General features: G+C 35.2%; 2 protein-coding genes across 2 annotated transcripts; both read left to right on the forward strand.

Moving 5' to 3' along the window:
* The first annotated feature begins 887 nt into the window (after positions 1-887).
* LOC120782600 lies at positions 888-4,233 on the forward strand. The gene is made up of 5 exons (XM_040114956.1): positions 888-1,640; positions 1,712-1,877; positions 1,946-2,471; positions 2,618-2,835; positions 4,091-4,233. Exons 1-4 carry the CDS (start codon positions 1,252-1,254, stop codon positions 2,800-2,802), a joined length of 1,266 nt encoding a protein of 421 aa, XP_039970890.1. The 5' UTR covers positions 888-1,251; the 3' UTR covers positions 2,803-2,835; positions 4,091-4,233.
* A 10,124-nt stretch (positions 4,234-14,357) lies between these two features.
* On the forward strand, positions 14,358-16,406 carry LOC120780438. Its single transcript, XM_040112716.1, has 4 exons — positions 14,358-14,806; positions 14,883-15,048; positions 15,124-15,649; positions 15,773-16,406. Exons 1-4 carry the CDS (start codon positions 14,418-14,420, stop codon positions 15,955-15,957), a joined length of 1,266 nt encoding a protein of 421 aa, XP_039968650.1. The 5' UTR covers positions 14,358-14,417; the 3' UTR covers positions 15,958-16,406.
* Positions 16,407-19,159: the final 2,753 nt, after the last annotated feature.

Here is a 19,159-nt window from a genome sequence, read left to right on the forward strand (position 1 = left end):
GCTCTCTAGATTATATTAAAAAAACATACATTAGAAAACAATAACTAAGTTATAGAGTTGTAGGCGTTAAAGAGAATACGCGGGTAACTCAAAAAAGGGTTATATGTATTTTTTCAAACAAAAAAAGGACTATTTTCAATATTTTGTTTTCATATAAATAATGAAACATTTTACTCAAACTTTTTATTATTCCAACTTGGATTACTTCGTCCTATGCGAGACTTGCCGTTTTGGTTTAACTTAGTTTGACCTAATTGACAATGAACCTAAGCCCTCCATCGATCTTTATGTGTTATTCAAAGAAGACTTTTTTCACCTTCTGATGAAAATTTTCTCTTCACAAAACACTCGCGAAAGAGGAGAAAATGTCTATTCAATTAAGCAAACTAATTTGCAGAGTTACACTGTGCAATGGCGCACCTGCTGTATTTGTCATGTGATGACTTAGCATTATCTAAGTTTATATGGGTAGACATGGCGGCACGTTATTGAAGAAATCGCATGTGTGAATAATACTAAATAAATAAGTATCATAAACAGGTATTATATTGTACGTGCTCCAAAATGACGTTATTATCTCTATTATGAGCTTTACCTTTTCACTTTGAAAGTAAATTTGTGCATCTCATAAAATTCAATTATATTTATTTACATTACTATCTATGTATTTGCACTAGAAAGAAGATATATTGTACGCTGAAAAAATTTTGTGGTAACAATTATTTTGAATCATTTTGTATTAAAGATGTCGATACAAATGCCGGGTAAATTGTCTCGGAGTTAGTCTAGGGCACCGGTAATAGAGTCGATACCTTAACATTGTGGTATCGAGTCGCTCAAAAGTTGCTTTAAAGAAAACACTGAAGAAAATAAAATTTTTTAAGGTGAATGTAAGTCATAAGTTATATTGAACCATTCTCCAAGACTGTAGAGCCGCGTAAGCTACAACCGCTTCCCAATGCTGTGCTATAGCCTTAGCATTTATTATTCACTATTTTATCCGTGTAGAAGGATGGGAGTTTCTAAGATCAATTTGTTTTCTTCTCAGTGTTTCCCTTGATTTATACGCACCTAATAATAGACAGTTGATAAGAAGTAACATTCTTAAGTAGCAATATTACGAAATGGATGTGCCTCTTAGAGATAATACGTCAGACGTCGCTTTCAAATAAATTTGAGCTATGAGTTGAGATCTTTTTCAGTGTGCGGGCATTTCCAAAAGCTGTAACAGGTTGTGACTAAAGCAAGATAATGGCGCCAAATAATAGCATTGAATACGACGCTGATGAATTGGAGGCACCTGCGTGGCTGGACGATGAGTTCTTCACCAAAGTTATACGCAATTGCGAAACCGATGCAAAAGATTTGCATTTAAATAAATTGGAATTGTTTCCTGCCACACTAAAAGGCGATCACTATGCGAGTGTTATGTTTCGTGCCGTTGTTGAGTACCAGTGCGATGGGCAGGATAAGACAAAACGGTTGATTGTTAAAACAATGCCGTTTGAGGATGGAAACAAGAAGGATGTGTTTGAGGATTCAATAATATTTGAGACTGAAATCGGCATGTACACGCAGGTGTTACCACGTTTTGAGCAGATATTACGAGACGTCGGCGATGATACCATACTCAGGGCACCGTAAGTCGCATATTCAATGCCATACTCTATGTTAACTGATTGTAATTATTTTTTTTTTTTCATCACCACAGCATACTGTTCCATGAGTTAAGCCCCAGAAAGATTATAATATTCGAAGATATAGTACCGTTGGGCTATGAGGTGCTGCGCGGCCGTTATGCAAATGCTGAGGAGATTAAGCAGTCCTACGTCAAGTTAGCCAAATGGCATGCCATAAGCTACAAAATAAATATTGAAGTGAGTTGACACAAATAAAGTTTGTAATTAATGCACTCAAATCTTTATTCTTAATAATTTGAATTAAGGAACCAGGATATTTTGACGAATATCACATAGGCATATTCTCTATGCCAAATCTCGAAGGAAACTTGCTAGTGACGCATGGCATTGATGCTTTAATTCAGCAGTTGGAGACAATGCCTGCAATGCGAAAATATTTACCATTTATTCAGTCGATACAAGGAAAATTATATGAAGGCACGAAGCGCACGGCCAAGGAATACTTCGATGCGCCGAAGGAAGATGCCATTTATGTATTGTGCCATGGCGATTTTCACGACAAAAATATGATGTTCAAGCGCGACCCGAACTCCGGTAAACTACTGGATGTCATGTTATTAGATTTTCAGCTGTCCTTTGTCGGTCCACTAGTCAGCGACCTAATTTACTCGTACTTCCTGATGCTGGACTCAGAACAGCGTGGCGACTTTGAGCAATGGCTGTATTTCTATTACACACATTTCAAGGAAACACTGCAGAAAATTGGATTTGAAGGACGAATTCCAAGCTTGCTGCAATTGCATGAACAACGCTGGCAGCATAGATACTTTGGTAAAGTGATTAGCATGCATATATAATAGTATAGATATAAAAAACAGTATATAAATGCACGGTGCTTGGCAATTTTTGTTGCTTAGTGACAAGTGTTGCTTTTGTCAATAATTTTATATATTTTATTTTTTTGCATTTACTCATAGAGCTCTTTCTACTTATGACATATTTACCTGCATGGACAACCATTCGCCGTGGTGAGGCTGACCTGGAAGGAGCATTCACATCCAATGCTGTCCATAAGCAATTATATGCGGATGAAGAGTTCCTCGAAGAGTTCGAAAAGCTTATGCGAAAATATCTACATTTGGGCTATTTCGAAGAGAATTAGACTTTGAATGATGAATGAGACTTAAGGACGAAAGTAAGCAAATGCAACTGAAAAGTATTACTAGTATTATAGTTAAGTCAATGAAAATTTATTTCAAATATTAGAAACAACAAAATGAAAAGAATGTTTTCAAAATAGATTCATTATAGGACTAACACTAATTAATAGTTCTATCGATAAAACCACACAATAAAATAAGTCTGTTCGTCAAAAGTAGAATTAATACCCACTCCTATTAGAAATGTGAAAAATACTTTCTCAGTTTTTGGTAATATTTAATCAACATCACATAGTTCATATTCTGATAAGCTTTATGCTTAAGAAGTATTACTTCAGAGGCAAATAAAAACACTAGCATACAGTATTATTGCGATTGTGATGTTAGAGTCTGTTGCCTGCTTATTTTGGGCTGCTAAACCGAAGATGATAGTAAAACTGTAAAAATTTCATTATACGTTTTTTTTTTACTAAAATGACAAAATTAGCTGTATGTGATTAACGATTTTTAAACTTGAATTCGTAATCACGACTCCTCAAATACCGCACAGACCTCTCAGCACACCAGTCGCAAATTTTTCCTTCAGATTTGTTGAGTAATGTAATTAAGGAAATAACGAAATGCCAAATCTATGAAACTGGTAGACTGTAGCCCTGATTATTAAAAGGTTTTATGCATCTATGCAAGAAGATACAAATATTCAATATAAGTTGACCCGGCGTCCATTAACATACGTGCAAAGACCTCAAGTGGTATCTGCCTATGTAACTCTTCAAACCGACTATAAAACCCCTAACGTATCAAAGAAAGACACAGTTTTTATTTAATTTCAATATCATTGTGCAATTTATTTTTCACCGAAAATCATATAGTAATTTTAGCGATATTCTAATTTTTCAATACCATTACTTCAGTACAGACTGCCTTATTGGTGACTTCACTATCGGCAGCGAGCATTTTTAAAAGACCTGAGAACAGTTCAAAGTCTATTTTGCTTTGTCTAAAATTAACTTGTGACACATTGCCTTAAGGTGGTCTTTTGGCCTAGCTTACATTGGGCAAAATATTAACCAACTTTTTTCAAAAATATTTTCACTTAAGTCTTCTCTATATATATATATGATTTTATCGCACTAATCGTGGCAGATAAAAACTATGTAAAAAAAATTACAAAAAAGTCAAAAAATAGTAGATAATAAATCAGGCTTAATTTAGTTAAAAAAGTTAGTTAGTTACATTAGAAGCATTTGACTGTATAAATAATTAAATATTTTAATTTTTCTATTACAGATCATTGCAATCGTGTTAGACTTGGAGCCATTTGTTCAACCTCCACTTCAACAGCCTAAACAGTTTGAGTTTTCGTTTTATTTTTGATTACCTATTGTTGAAGCATTAGTAAATATATAGTTAAAAAATTGTTGGTAAAAATATTTCTTGTTTTTTATTTAAAGCATCTAAAAAGATATAGAAAACATGTTCACCTGATTTCAATAAAATGTCACACATACTGACCAACAGAAACTGTACAAATTCAGCTTGAATCGAAAATCACCACATACCCGATATAGAAGAAAGATATGCAATAGATTGAAGCCAGAAGACGATACGGAATTATTCTACCATATTAATGGCATATTTTAGTCTGTGGGTTTTACGTTAAGCTTCAGGTAGCGTAACTGATAGTAAAACACGTATAACTTTCATGCTCTTAACTTCGTTATAACTTCGGAAATAAAATGAAATTTGAAAAGTTCTTTAAAGGAGTTGTTTTTGAATATCTAAGCTATCGAATTGTGAAAAAGGAATCGGGTTTTTAAAGTTTCATCAAATAACAGGTTTGGTTATACTAGCCGGCTACCATGCCATACATAGTCCTATTGGTCTTTAGAAATGAAAAATAGAGTCTGAATTGAAGAATTCATCGCACACGACGTCAATGATTTTTGAGAAATTTAAGAGCGATTTGATGTCTACGTTTGAAACTTCGTCTAGACCCTCGAACTCCGAAGCTGCTGATTACTTAAGACGAGTTAGTTATTGCTGGACACAGGCATAGGAGGTCATCCAGCGTCTATCTCGTAATAACTTCACTACACTTTCTGCATGTATCGTTATCATTTATGTCCATCCGGCATGTGATGCCAGTAGGCTGTGACCTGTCAGGAGACCAACAGCCGTCTGACAGTACATTCGTGATCGTGTGAGTAAGAAGCAAGCGAGGTTTTTTGAGAATCTCTTGTACATGACTTTGTTGATCGTACATCCATCTCGCCCTGATCCGTCTTTCACCCTTTCGTAAATTTCATTGCATCTCGTTCTTAGTGACTTCTGTATTTCGTGTACTTGCTGCCTTGCTTCTAATTATATTCTCTGACGTAATGCGATGCGAGCAATTAAATAATAACTTACGTTGTTTACATAACACGAACAGGTACAGAGAAATACGCGCATGTTATGTTTAATTGCCTCTATGTGATATTATACATATATAGTACCACACATATATAGGCGTCAATAACCAGCGTAGGTGTGTGCTAAATTTGCATATAAATTATATCCTTGAGATATCTTTGTAAACAAAGTATCGATTGCAAAGTAGGCATATAATTAGACGAATTTTGCAAATATTGTTGCAACCGCAAATCAAGCATACTCTGGTGGTTGCTTATTTCCACATAAAACATACCTAGGCACACCTAAAGGCAGGATTTACCTAAGTTATATACAAACACTTACGTACACATATGCACTCATATAGTATGTGTGAAGCATACTTCAAATGAATTCCATTAACAATTATATAAAAGTTATCCTTGCTGCTACGAAATTAGTTATTGAGTGGTAGCTAACAAAGCCGAAATACCATAGAAGAAAAACAGAAACAGAAACAGAAACTGAAAAGTCTGAGCTAAAGGTCTCACAAGGAGAAACGCTAAGATGATAAGACAATGAAAAATTCATATTTTTTATTACCTTAAAATAGAAAATTTAATCATCACATATTATTGCCTTGTTCTTTTGTTTTGATAGAGGTGCATAAAATGCAAAGCCGAGCCAAATCCAACAAATAGCTGTGTGTATCCTTCTACTCATCAAATTGGATATACTTACATATATAATTTCCATCCAACCTTTATTACTCGTGATTCGAACACTTAGCTTTACATACCTGATGACTGTCAACTTTATCGTAAAGTTCAACAAGTTTGATGGTATAAATAGTGACAACGTTTCGACATGAGTAAGATATTTTCCAGGTCGTAGATCACTCCAAGACGAATTTCGTCAAGATCGTCCACAATCGGTTATTGTTCCGGAATTTATTGATGCTGTGCGCAAACTCATATTGTAAGATCTTCATGTGACCGATTGTGAGATTGTGATAACCATAAGGGGAATCAGCAAAAATATGTCTTGGACATTTGACTGTAAAATAAAATTTGTTCACGTTCGATCAAAAAAAGACTCGTGACGTTGGGTGTAATAAAAATACAAAAACGGTGCTTCGAAACACGTCTATGACCAAATACAGGTGATGAATTGTGTATTTAGGCATATGAGCCCGCAAGTACACAGAAGTCGACTGTAAAAGGTTTCCAGACGAGCTGAATCCGACAAGAGTTGTTGGCCTGTTTTTTGGAGAAATTGAACACGCCGCAATAATACCAGTTTCTTAGTTTAGTCTTAGTTAGTTTGCCTGTTGTCTTTCATGAAATCAGGGAAACCAACTTCCGCAGAGGATTTGCTTTTCATCACGACAATGCGAGCTCTCCACATCGACTGTAAGAACTGCAATTTTGGGCACTTAAATCATCGATTTGATGAGCCAGCTTCCGTATAGTCCTGACTTGACTGAATGAAGTAATTTTGAAAAGAAAATTAAATAATACTTTGCAAACACTGTGACGCGGTTGAGAGTCATAATACGTCGAAAGAAAATATAGGAAGTTCGAAAACAGAACACTAAGAAAATAATTTAAAAAAAATTATTTCAGCATGTCTTATGGGCTGCCCCTTACTCGCTGCATAGCAGTCACTTGCTAATATCCTCCTACCATCTCTCGTCGTTGAGTAGATTCCACGGCGCGACATTGTTGCCACTGAGTTTCCGTTACTTGCTGTTCAATGAACTCCACTTCGACGGTCCACTCTATCAAAGTTTGGGTAAGGAGGCAAGAACGACATAGTTAGAAACAGACGAAGAAGCTAAATGAAGCAATATAGCTATAGTGTAACTCAGTATATTTCAAAAAGTCGAAACAAAAAAAAAATATGCCAATACTACTTAAGAAATAAATATGATTAAATCTAGAAGCAGGTTTGTTCTTGGTTTTTTCATACCTTTTGTTCACTTGTCGCTTAACGCTTAAACCCCATCTTTACGATGGCTTTGCTGGAAGAATAAATAATTTGATTTGCTCGTTATATCGCATTATATCAGTATTTACCATTTTTTACTTTTAATAGCTATAACTTGCTTAGTGTATAAAAATTGATGCAGAGCCCGGACGAAGAAATGCAAACCCACGAAAGACCATTTTATAAATAAACATAACATAAGCCTAACAACTCTTAGAAGCATAACAATTAACACTGAAATTGGAAACAAAACACAATCAAAGGTCTCTAATACTTAATTACTCATTTTATTCAAGGCGTTCTCAAAAATGGTTGGAAAACGGTTAACAGCCGCTGATGGAACATACATATGCTGTGTTTGAAGTTTTATAGCTACGTGAATATATATTCAGAGAAAAGCAGAACGACAGTGTTTTTGTCGTATGAAAGATATATTACTTATCGCTTACGATTTGATAATAAAGACAAGATGGAAATTGAAAACTGAATTAAAGTCTTCTTATTATGCCATTTCTCACTAAGCAGCCGGCTGCTGTTTCGTTTTCTTCCGCTGGGTGCAACAATTATTCGCGCTTCAGCTGTCAGCGTAGGTCAGAAGCTTGTTTACGAGTTTAATTGACTTAAAAGCCTGCAATGGTTGCCAATGACTACAAAGCGCAACTTTATCGCTAGGAAGTAGAATATACAATCAACATTTATAGTTCTTCCTGATAAAAATTGCGCAATAAAAGATTCATAGAAACAAGAAAAAACGTTAACTTCGGCTGCACCGAAGCTAATATAACCTTCACAGGTGCATTTCTTTTAGTAACTATGTGCATAGTTTGTATGGAAGCTATATGCTATAGTGAGCCGATCTGAAGAATTGTTTCGGAGACTATGTTATTACCTTAAGCAGTATGCCATGTCAAATTTCGTGAAGATACCACGTCAAATGTGGAAGTTTTCCATACAAGCCCTTGGTTCCGATCGTTCGGTTTGTATGGCAGCTATATGCTGTAGTGAGCCGATCTGAACAATTTCTATCGATATTACATTATTTCCATAAACAATAACTCATACCAAATTTCGTGAAGATACATTGTCAAATGTAAAAGTTTTCCATACAAGAACTTCATTCCGATCGTTCAGTTTGTATGGCAGCTATATGTTATAGTGGTTCGATATCGGCAGTTCCGACAAATGAGCAGCTTCTTGAAGAGAAAATGTCGTTTACAAAATTTCAAGACGGACGGACAGACGAACAGACAGACAGACAGACATGGCAAAATCGACTCAGCTCAACATACTGATCATTTATATACATACTTTATAGGGTCTCCGACGCTTTCTTCTGGGTCTTACAAACTTCGTGACAAACTTAATATACCCTGTTCGGGGTATAAAATAAATAAATGCTGAATTAAACCGCTCACTCTTGGTGTAATTATAAGACCGATAATTTTATGATAAAAAAATATCTTCATATGCATATTAGTATTAGGACTGTAGCTAAGGTAAAATAGGCTTCATTGTCTACGTCTGATCCTACGTTGAGTATGTGTTGTGCTCATACAATCATAAGAAAGCTATTGCTATTATAGCATAGATTATTTCTAGCGACTCTAAGTTCTATTTTTTACCTGCTACTTGACTGCTAATATTTTAAACTATGCCAAATTATTGTCTTTTATACCTTGTTTGGCTATTTTCTAATTTTCGTTGATAAAGCTGTTTTCGCCGAGTTTTGAAGTTAACTGCAAGTCAGCACAAATAAAAACTGTTCAGCCACCTGATAAACACATAACACATTTTTTTTAGATTCCTCCATATTTATCTTTATTGCCATTAATATTATTATCCCTACTATAAAGTGACCGTATTAAATAAGTTTTTGCACCGTCATCTTGGCACATTTCACCACTTTGTATTACATTTGAACGAAGTCAAAAATAGTACTTATCTAGATATGTTGGTGCATACATCTTCCGGGGTTTCCAATAGGCATGATATGATTTCGAAGTGTCGTTTTGGCCATTTTTTACTTTGTCATGATCAGTAATTTTTTTTCATTGTATTCAGTACTTTTAGCATGGAAAGATATACGCAAGAATAGCGTACAAATTATTCAATTTTATTATCAAAATAATCGTTCTTCAATTACAACTTTCCGTGCGCTTTTGCCATTTTATGGTCGTAACAACCAACAACCTACATTTTCTTAGCATAATGCACAAGTGCCAATTAAACAAAGAGCCCCTCGAGGTAATGCATATATCGTTGCCGTTCGGGAAAGTATTGCTGAAGATCGCAATTTGTCGATTCCAAGGCGTTCTCCAGGACTGGGACTTCCTCAAACCATAACCTGGCAAATTTTGTGAAAGAATTTGGCCATGCATCCGCATAAAATTGTTCTCACGGGGTTCCTTTCCAGAGAAGAGTGTGTACATTCGACTATTTCAAGAAATTGTGAAATAGAATGGCCTCCCAGAACTTGTGATTTAACACCATTAGACTACTTCTTGTAGCATGTATTTGAAGTCATTGTTCTTTAGCAATAATCCAGACTCTCTTCAAGCTTTAGCAGTTAATATCGAACGTGCTATTCATGGCGTACGACTTGATTTAATGGAAAAACTATTCGAAAATTGTAAAGAACTCTTGGAGGCCATATGTATGATGTTTACATGTAATTATTGTTGCAAACTATAGGATGTACAAGTAAGGATAACACATTGATCAGTGAAGAATCAAATGCCTGTATTGGAAACCTTCTTATTTGATAAAATATGGTCCAAGGCATCAGATAGATCTCCGTTGAAATTATTGTGATCGGTACACTATGGCATATACTTAGCTGCCATGCAAAGTGAGCTGTCAAAATCAAGTGCTTTAAGGAATATTTTGCATATGTTAAAAGTAGAGAAGCAGTTTTCTTATAAAATGTTAATAGACTTGTACTTATATAATAACATACAAGTCAAGTGGCGTCATAATTTGAAGGCATATACAGATAGTGACAGTGACTGATTGACATTGCGTTTTATTATTTCATTATTTAATAACATGTATTAAAAAAATATAATTAATTTCTCAGTTGCGTGCTGTAAAACGTAATATACTGTCAGCATTTACCATCACATATCACAATAATTATTTACTTTGCATAAATTAACTGTATTTAATTAAGTGCTAAAGATAATTTAAGAATAAAAATACAAAGTTGTTTTGCAGCGAAAAACACACAGACTTTAATTGCAAACACTTAAGTCGCGTAAACAAATTTACCTACATATTCGCCTTAATGTGAACTTGAATAATTTCTCGCAACAAATAGTAAGAACAAATAAAGTGTATGTAATTAACTGTTTGTTTGCCAAATGCCGTCTATTTACATATCGTCAACTAAAATACAAAACAAAGTAACATCACTTTTCATAAGTTAACAAAAGATGGAAGAAATGCTATTTGTTTCAATATCGGTTATAATTTGGTTATAAATTGGTTATACCATAGTAGCAAATTAAACATTTGTATACATACTTATGTGTAATATGTTGACAAAAACTGAAATTTTGTATTTTTGAAATAAAATTTCAATTTCGGTTATAAAGTGGTTATAAATCAGCTATAAAATGGTTATAACTTCGTTATATCCTGTTAGCAATATTTTTAATTTTGAATATACTTAAATGTAATATGATGAAGAAAAACTAAATTGTGGATTTTTGATTATGCATTGTTTTGCATTTTATGTGACGATATGTACTTACATTTATGTCGGTATGTTCCAACTATGCGCTGTGCATAACATATTTTTGTGAGTGCACCAGTTGCATTGCACAGTTTGTTAATTGAAATAAGACTTGTCTATCAATTAAATGCACTTATATTCGGAAATACTTACTATGCCTCTCATTCCGGATACTTTCTCGCATTTTATAAAAGCTGTATTCGGTTCGCCAAGCGTTGACAAACAACGAATCGAGCAAACTATAGCAGTTGTTCAAACAAGGCGTCGCCTGTTTCTTTCTTTGGTGTATAAATATATATATTTTAATACCTGTTCAGAGGCGAGCGATAAATTGCCTCCAGATTTACGAGTAAACAAACATAATATATTTTTTGAAGTTTTTTAAATCTATAAGTGAAGACATTTGTTTTTTAGGCTTTAAAATTTTGTAAATTATTAATTGAGCCCCTCACAATGTCTAAACTGGCCAAAATTGTAGAAACAAAATGATAGCAGTAAAAACATTACAGTGGTTCAAAAATAACGATGCAAGAGAGTAAGTTTGCTAATCACTCTCTTGTATCGAGTTCTCGCTAATATGCGAAAACAACTTATATGGCAAAATGTTAAAATGAGTTGAGGGGTTACTATGCAATTGTGAATTTCAAATTATCGATTATTTTGCATAACTATCGTCTGAACAAATATTTAAAGATATTTTATAGTAATCCAGAATATTAAAAAAATATTCGTACTGTAAACGCCTCCCAAAATTTTGAAAGTGAGCATAATTTTTCCAAAACGCCGAAAATCATCGACTTGAAATTTTCATTTGACTTTCTTTGACAAATGTTTCTGATAATGATTGAGGGAATAAGCGTTTGTTATTATTTAGATTTTTAAACCAATCTGAAGTAAAAATCTTTCACAAAAAGTACTTTAATTTTAAAAACCCACCATTTCTTTCAAAGTCAAAATCTTGACTTTTGTGTTATTTGTTTTTTGTCTTCATATTATTTGTTTTCGTATTTAAGAAAGTTTTAAGTAAAAAACTCTTGCTCATTCCCAGACAACTGGTTTTGGAGATCCACTCAGAGATCGGCTAAGGCAACATGGCAACACAATATTTTTAAATATTAAGGAAGTCATGCCGTGGAACGGTTTCAGAAAATCGTTTTTTTTTTGTTTTTTGCATAAATCTAATCTAGAGCAATCATAGACTGTGTTGGTAAAGTAATTTACCGAAATCGAATGGATTTTCGTAGTTACAGGAGTGAGTAAGCACGTGGCCTAGACAGTTGAGTTTTCAAACGTGTCTTTCTCGAAACTACCACATATTTTTTTAAATAGGCGTACAAGATATTCTTTTCCACAATTACACCGATTGCTCTCAAAGTTTAAGGGGTTACATGAGCTTACGGGTTTCAAAACATCAATTTTTTATTATCTTATTAAATTTTACAACATCTCTAAAATATTTTTCTAAATTTTCAAGTTGATCCGAGTAAACCAAGTTCTAAGTTAAGTTTTTCTCAATTTAGATTATTCTGTAAGGACTCCTGCCAACGTCGGCGCATTTTTTTCCGAGGGGTCACCGGAAATGGCGTCGCAATGACCGAGTATAAAATATTGTTATTCAAAAATTTCAAAATTTCTTTGCTAATAGTGTATGTTTGTATCAGTAAAAAATTCTAATAAAATATGTATTTTTTTATATGAGAAAAAAAGTTTTGAAAAAATGCAGTTTTTTTCCCGAGGAAACCCATGTAACCTCATAATTTTAAATTAATTGGCTCATGTGGCTATCTAAGAATGGCAAACTAAGATTTCTGAGAAATACATAAACCATTTTTTTCATACTTTCGACAGTACTCGCCAATATGAAATTGTGAGTTTTAATGCTTCAAAGCACTAAAAAAAAGTAGTTTTCAAGATTTCAAGAAAAACCTAGTTCTAGGGATAACCATCTATCTACAGTTTAACATGATATTTATCTTTTTTATTTCTGGTTAGCCAGTCTGCTGGAATCATGGTCGGCGTTTATCTATGTCTTTTCTTCATGGGTGCCATTGTAGCGATAATAAAAGTTGGAGGTTCTGTACTTTTGCATTTCACTATGAAAAAATCGGAAAAAAATTAAAAATCGACAGTGACACGGAATGTTCCCTTTAAGTATATGATATTTTGTAAATGACCATTTTTTATGTTTTCAAAAATTTTTTTGTGTCAAAATGTACCTTCGAATAATAAAAAAAATCTTAAAAAAATGATTCTACCTTGCAAATGCATATAAACCCTTAAGCAGACTAAAGTTATTGGGATAATTTGAGTTATTTTAAGTAAAAATTGATCTTGAGATTTAGCTAATCAAAGCTTTCGATTAGACTAAAATCGAGATGAAATATAAAATCGAGCTGAAATATAAAGACGTTTTAATCAGAATTCTTAAAACCTAACACAGCATAAGTTAACTTATGCTGCTTTAGTATAAAGAGCTCATTAATACTAGTTACGATTTTTGAAATGAAATTCCGATTCACATACAGACACACGCCTTTTAATACAGCGTAATTTGTTCGCAAAAAACCGCTATGCGTTACCGCACCTCTATTAACTGCCATGAGTTGACTTTTCTGCATTTAAATATAGTATGTAGGCACGCTGACACTGATAAATCGTGTGCGTTTGTTTAGAAATAGCGTGTGAGGAAAATACTAAATAAATAACTGCTCTAAGCAAATATTAAATTGTACGTACTATGACAGTATGTTTATAACCGCCGCTGTTCATTGAAATGTGTTCCACTAATTTGCTTGGGTGTTGCGCATCTCATATCATTCATATCAATGTAGAGACGATGCTATAACGAGGAGTGTATGCATCAGCATTGGAATTAAGAACATAGTACACTGTAAGTAAACCGAAGTAAATATAATTGAAAATAGGGTTTCAGTAGTAGGGGTTCCAATTTCAACAGTATTATGTAATTTGGAGGAATAGTTTTGTTCTCCGTAGAATAAGTGACTGGTCTAACTAATCGCTGGGCCTGTTCAGTTTTAACCAAAAGTAAATTTGCTTGTAGAAAAATCGCCGTTTTTAAACATATTCTACTTATAAGTTCACTAATCCTTATCCGAACAGAGACATTGCCTCAAAATAAAGCGTTTTCGTTGAGACTTCTCAAGCGTACTATGGAACTATGTATGTTGATGATGGCAGTAAAAGCATTACTTCATGAGCCGTGCATTCACGTTCCGCTCGGCTTTGAGCGTCTACTTTGCGGGCACACAAAGAAATTTGCTTTTCACTTTGTTTTCTTTCTCAGTGTTTCACTTAAACTTATTGCTGATCATATTCAAAACACATACAAGCAAACCGTTAACAATAGGTGACAGACTGAAGTGGCAATAATGCTGCTGAAATTGTTTATTTTAGAAATATCATCTCGGCCGTCGAATTTATATAAATGTGAGTTATTAGCCGAGACTTTCCTCAGTAGTCGGTCATTGCTGCAAGCTGTAACAAGTCAAACAAATCAAGAAAATGCCGCCAAATAATAGCCAAAACTATAATGCTGATGAATTGGAAGCACCTGCGTGGTTGAACGATGAGTTCTTCACCAAAGTGTTGCGTAATTTTGAGACCGATGCCAAGGATCTACAGCTACTCAAAACGGAACTGTCGCCCGCCACACTCAAAGGAGATCACTACGCGAGTGTTATGTTTCGTGCTGTTGTCGAGTACGAGTGTGATGGCAGGCAGAAGACAAAAAGGATGATTATGAAAACAATGCCTGCAATGGATGGACACAAGAAAGATATGTTTGGAGATTCAACAATATTTGAAATTGAAATTGACATGTACACGAGAGTAATACCACGTTTCGAGCAGATATTGCGAGACATCGGCGATGATACAGTACTCAAGGCACCGTGAGTCGTATACACACTGCTATACTTTATGCTAACTCATTGTTGGTTTTTTTTTTATATACATAAATCTCTACAGCATACTCTTCCATGAGCTAAGCCCCAGAAAGATTATAATCTTTGAAGATATTGTACCATTGGGTTATGAAGTGCTGCGCGGCCGTTATGCAAATAGTGAGGAGATCAAGCAGGCCTACCTGAAATTAGCCAAATGGCATGCCATAAGCTACAAAATAAATTTAGAGGTGAGTTTATTTACATATATATAACTAGGTATTTACATAAATAAAATAAAATAATTTTATCTTAATTTGTTTAAGGAACCTGAGTATTTTGAAAACTATCGCCAAGGCCTACTCTCGATGCCGAAAATTGAGGAAAATGAGTTCATGTCGCAAGGCGTTGATCTTTTAATTCGACAACTAGAGACAATGCCTACAATGCAAAATTATATACCGCTACTGGAATCTGTACGCGAAAAGTTATTCAAGGGCGCCATCGCCTCCTTCAGGGAATACTTCGATGCGCCAAAGGATGATGGTCTCTATGTGTTGTGCCACGGTGATTTCCACAGCAAAAATATGATGTTCAAGCATGATCCGAGTTCGGGAAAATTATTGGATGTGATGTTATTGGATTATCAGTTGTCCTATGTCGGTCCAATGATCAACGACCTAATTTACTCGTATTATATGCTGCTGAATTCAGAGCAACGTGAAAACTTTCCACAGTGGCTGTATTTCTATTTCACACAATTCAAGGAAACACTGCAGAAAATCGGTTTTGAGGGGCAAATTCCGAACTTGGTGCAGCTGCTTGAACAACGTACGCAGCAAAAATATTTCGGTAATCTAATAAACCATATCCTATACATATACTCAATGTGCTTGAAAAACTTTGATGCCTAAGCTAAAGCATGCTCTTTTAACATAGCATTTATACTTATGTTCCTTCTATTTATATTCGCAGAGCTCTTTCTCCTTACCACATTCCTACCTGCCTGGATAGCCTTTCATGGGGGTGATACTGGCCCAGAAGAACTAATGACGTGCCCTGATACCCGCAAGCGTATATATGCTGGCCAAGAGTTCCTCGAAGAATTGGAAAAACGGCTGACTAAATATTTGCATTTAGGTTATTTTGAAGACAACTAGAGCACCACATATTAAATATGCTCTAGTTGTAATAATTACTTCAATTCCGTCAATAAGATATATTTACATACATGAGCTATGTTTATATGAGAAGGACACCAAGAAACCGACATAGAAAACCATCATCAATCAAAAAAATTTAATGGGAAATGTAGGAAACTTCAACAGGACAGTATTACTTAGTTATAATTATAACGGAAATTTAACTCATATGTGATAATATGTCAAAGTCAATAGCATAACCAGGAAGAGGCAATATACGGCAAGTGGGTAGCACCAGTTTATGATATCAAACTACTGATAAAGAAATAAGCAAACCATAAATTAATATAATTATATAATAAATTAATATCACTTATATCGGTTTAGTAATAAGTAAGCTGAAGGTGCTGCTTGCTAAGTTGTAGTACTTCTCAAGATTTAAATAAATGCACTCCTTTAATATAAAATTCTTTATTTACACTTCCAATTATTGTGTCGATGGAGACCAATGAGCATACCCTCGGCGCAAGTTGGAGAGGTTGTCGGAGCCTCTTGCGGTACATTTCCCAGTTTATATTTATAGGATTTCTATGAGAGTTTCTGGCGGACATTCTCCGAGTAGACTGAACCCGATATACTTATGATCAGAGAAGGAGCGATCGTCAAAGACCCTCCAGTTTGCGATCAATGGAGAAATTGAGATAAGTGTGAGATGAAGAACTTCTTCCCTGCCTGTTACTAATGATCAGGTTTTCGCCAACAATGAAATCAAAAAGAGACTCACCTCTGTTATTGGGGTCCGATCTGCCCCAGATTGAATGCCCCCAGTTGGCGCCGGAACAATGATGGCACAGGTTCCTCTTCGTGATACTTCAGCCAAAGTCTTCCTGAACAATAAAGGAGGTGGTGCGGCATGTATGCAGAAATTAACCAGAAAGCTCCGGTGTCACACTCCAGCTTTGTCGTCACCATATCAGCGTTGCTGAGATTGGCAGATTCTCATGTTGGAGATTAGTCTGGAAGAATCGCATCCTACAGACTCTTTTCCAGAAGCGCTAGTTCAGTGCCCACGTCGTGCTCGACCCGCATCTCCTCAAACAGCTGTTCAATACTGAGGACGGAGTCGCCATTTCACGAACACCTATAGAGCTCGTTATGTCTCAGGTCGTTCTCTGGACTATCCTTTCGAACCCATAGCTTATGGCTCTCTTGGTTTTGCTGAGAGGACCGACGGACTCCACATTTAGCAAAATCATCGCTTACCGATATGGTTCTCGGTTCACTGCAGCCTTAATATTCTCCAGTCATGCATTCGCATTGACGGGTTGCAGTATCTGAGGATTTCCTAAATTTCACTCTCTGAGGAAGGTACAGCAGGCAACCAGACGCGAGCCCTAGGGTGAAGCGGAAGGTATGCTTTTCCACAGCCTGCAGCCTGGCGTTCTTCCATACCTCCCCCACCCGAGCGATAGAACGGCCGATCGCTCATCGGCATATCTATTAAGCTAATGAAGCCATGGTTCCATCCGGCACTCTCAGACCTTGGGATGACCCAGAGTTTCTTCTGAATACCTTACGGAAGACTGAGCCACCGCTACTCTCTTCCACTCCTCGCGTGAGACCGCACCATCCTCTGTGTTGTTGTCGAACAGGCCTAGCTCTATTGAGTTAGGATTTTTAGTGATTTTGCTAAAGGTTCGAACGTTAAATTAATATTGGTCTTTTTTCAAGGGAGGCTTCTCCCTCATGCGACCTCTGTCGCTCGACCGCTGGTTTGGATTTAGTTGCGTCCGGTCTTGCCCTAAAGTCTTCGCTCACGCTCAGCAACGTCTTCGCTCACTTCAGATGAGGCGATGATTCGGAGCGTAATAAACCCGAGTTTTTTCATTTGTGTGTATCAATGTGAAACATCATTTGAAGTTTGATCGACCGTCATCCGAATGGTCATAACAAAAAAAATTAGTTGTCAGTGTGCTGCAGTAGAATGCAAAGTTAGATATAAATAAAAAGCTGGCAAATAAATCAGTAAAACTGAAAAGTTCGTTCACTTTGTAAGGAATAACAATTTAGATCTTAATATTCATTATAGCCGCCCTTGAGGGTGATGCACTGCTTAAAGAGCTTCAAAACATTGGGTTTCCAATAAGATTGATATGATTTCTTAGAAAACCAAAAACACATTAACAGCTAAGGAAAGTCTAATGTTTTTTATTTAATGCGAAATGCAATCGATGTAATTAAGTTCTAAATATTACATCCTTCAAATGAAAAGAAGCAGGCATGAATTCGATAAACCAAATTTCCGAATACTTCTCCCACTAAAGCCAGTCGTGAGTTATGTATGGCACGTTGCATATTGACTTCTATAGTTTGAAGAGAATCTTTTTTGTTATTGCTGTAGACCAAAGACTTGAAATAATCCCACAAGAAGTACCCTTATAATGTTAAATCACAACTCCTTGAAGGCCATCCAATGTCACAATTTCTTAAAATAATCGATTCTCCAAACTTTTCTCGTTTTGTACAATTTATTAATAATATAGGCTTAATTTAAGTAATTTGCATAATGTCAATAATCAGAAAATGCTGTACATGTACTATATACGAGTACATAAATAAAGTGGTTTTATATTAGTAATTTTGTATCGGAAGACAAATAATATAATAAAGAAGAAGGAGACGTACATAACGAGTAGATTAAACTGTTCAATACACAAGCACATAACTTCATAAATACATAAATACATAAATATGTAGCTAAAGTTATTGAGTGAGATTTCTGACTTCAATGAAGCTGTCAATTTAATAGAGACATTGATTTCCTTTTATGCTTACATCTTATTTTTGAAAGACGTCGCCTCCTTTACTGCTGTTAAATGGCTGCGGGCATAGCTCGTATTCTAAATTGAATTTTACGATTATTTGATGGTCGCTAATATCGCTCGGAAAATCGGCAGACTTTCATTGGCATTTATTATCGAATAGATTTTTACAGTTAACATTTGATTTATTTGTCTTGCGGACATGATTTTTCATTTTTGTTTGGTTTTTGTTATACTGAATTTGACGTTTCTACACCATTAAGGAAGAAGAAGTATTTGATGTTTATTATGCCATTATTCAGAGATTTTTTTATCACAACTGAAGTGAGCAATTTTCGGGCACTTTGATTGTGTTGTCTATTTCAATAGAAATGCACTTTGAGTTAGATATTATTTTG

Source organism: Bactrocera tryoni, chromosome 1, assembly GCF_016617805.1.
Source record: "Bactrocera tryoni isolate S06 chromosome 1, CSIRO_BtryS06_freeze2, whole genome shotgun sequence".
Lineage (NCBI taxonomy): Eukaryota > Metazoa > Arthropoda > Insecta > Diptera > Tephritidae > Bactrocera > Bactrocera tryoni.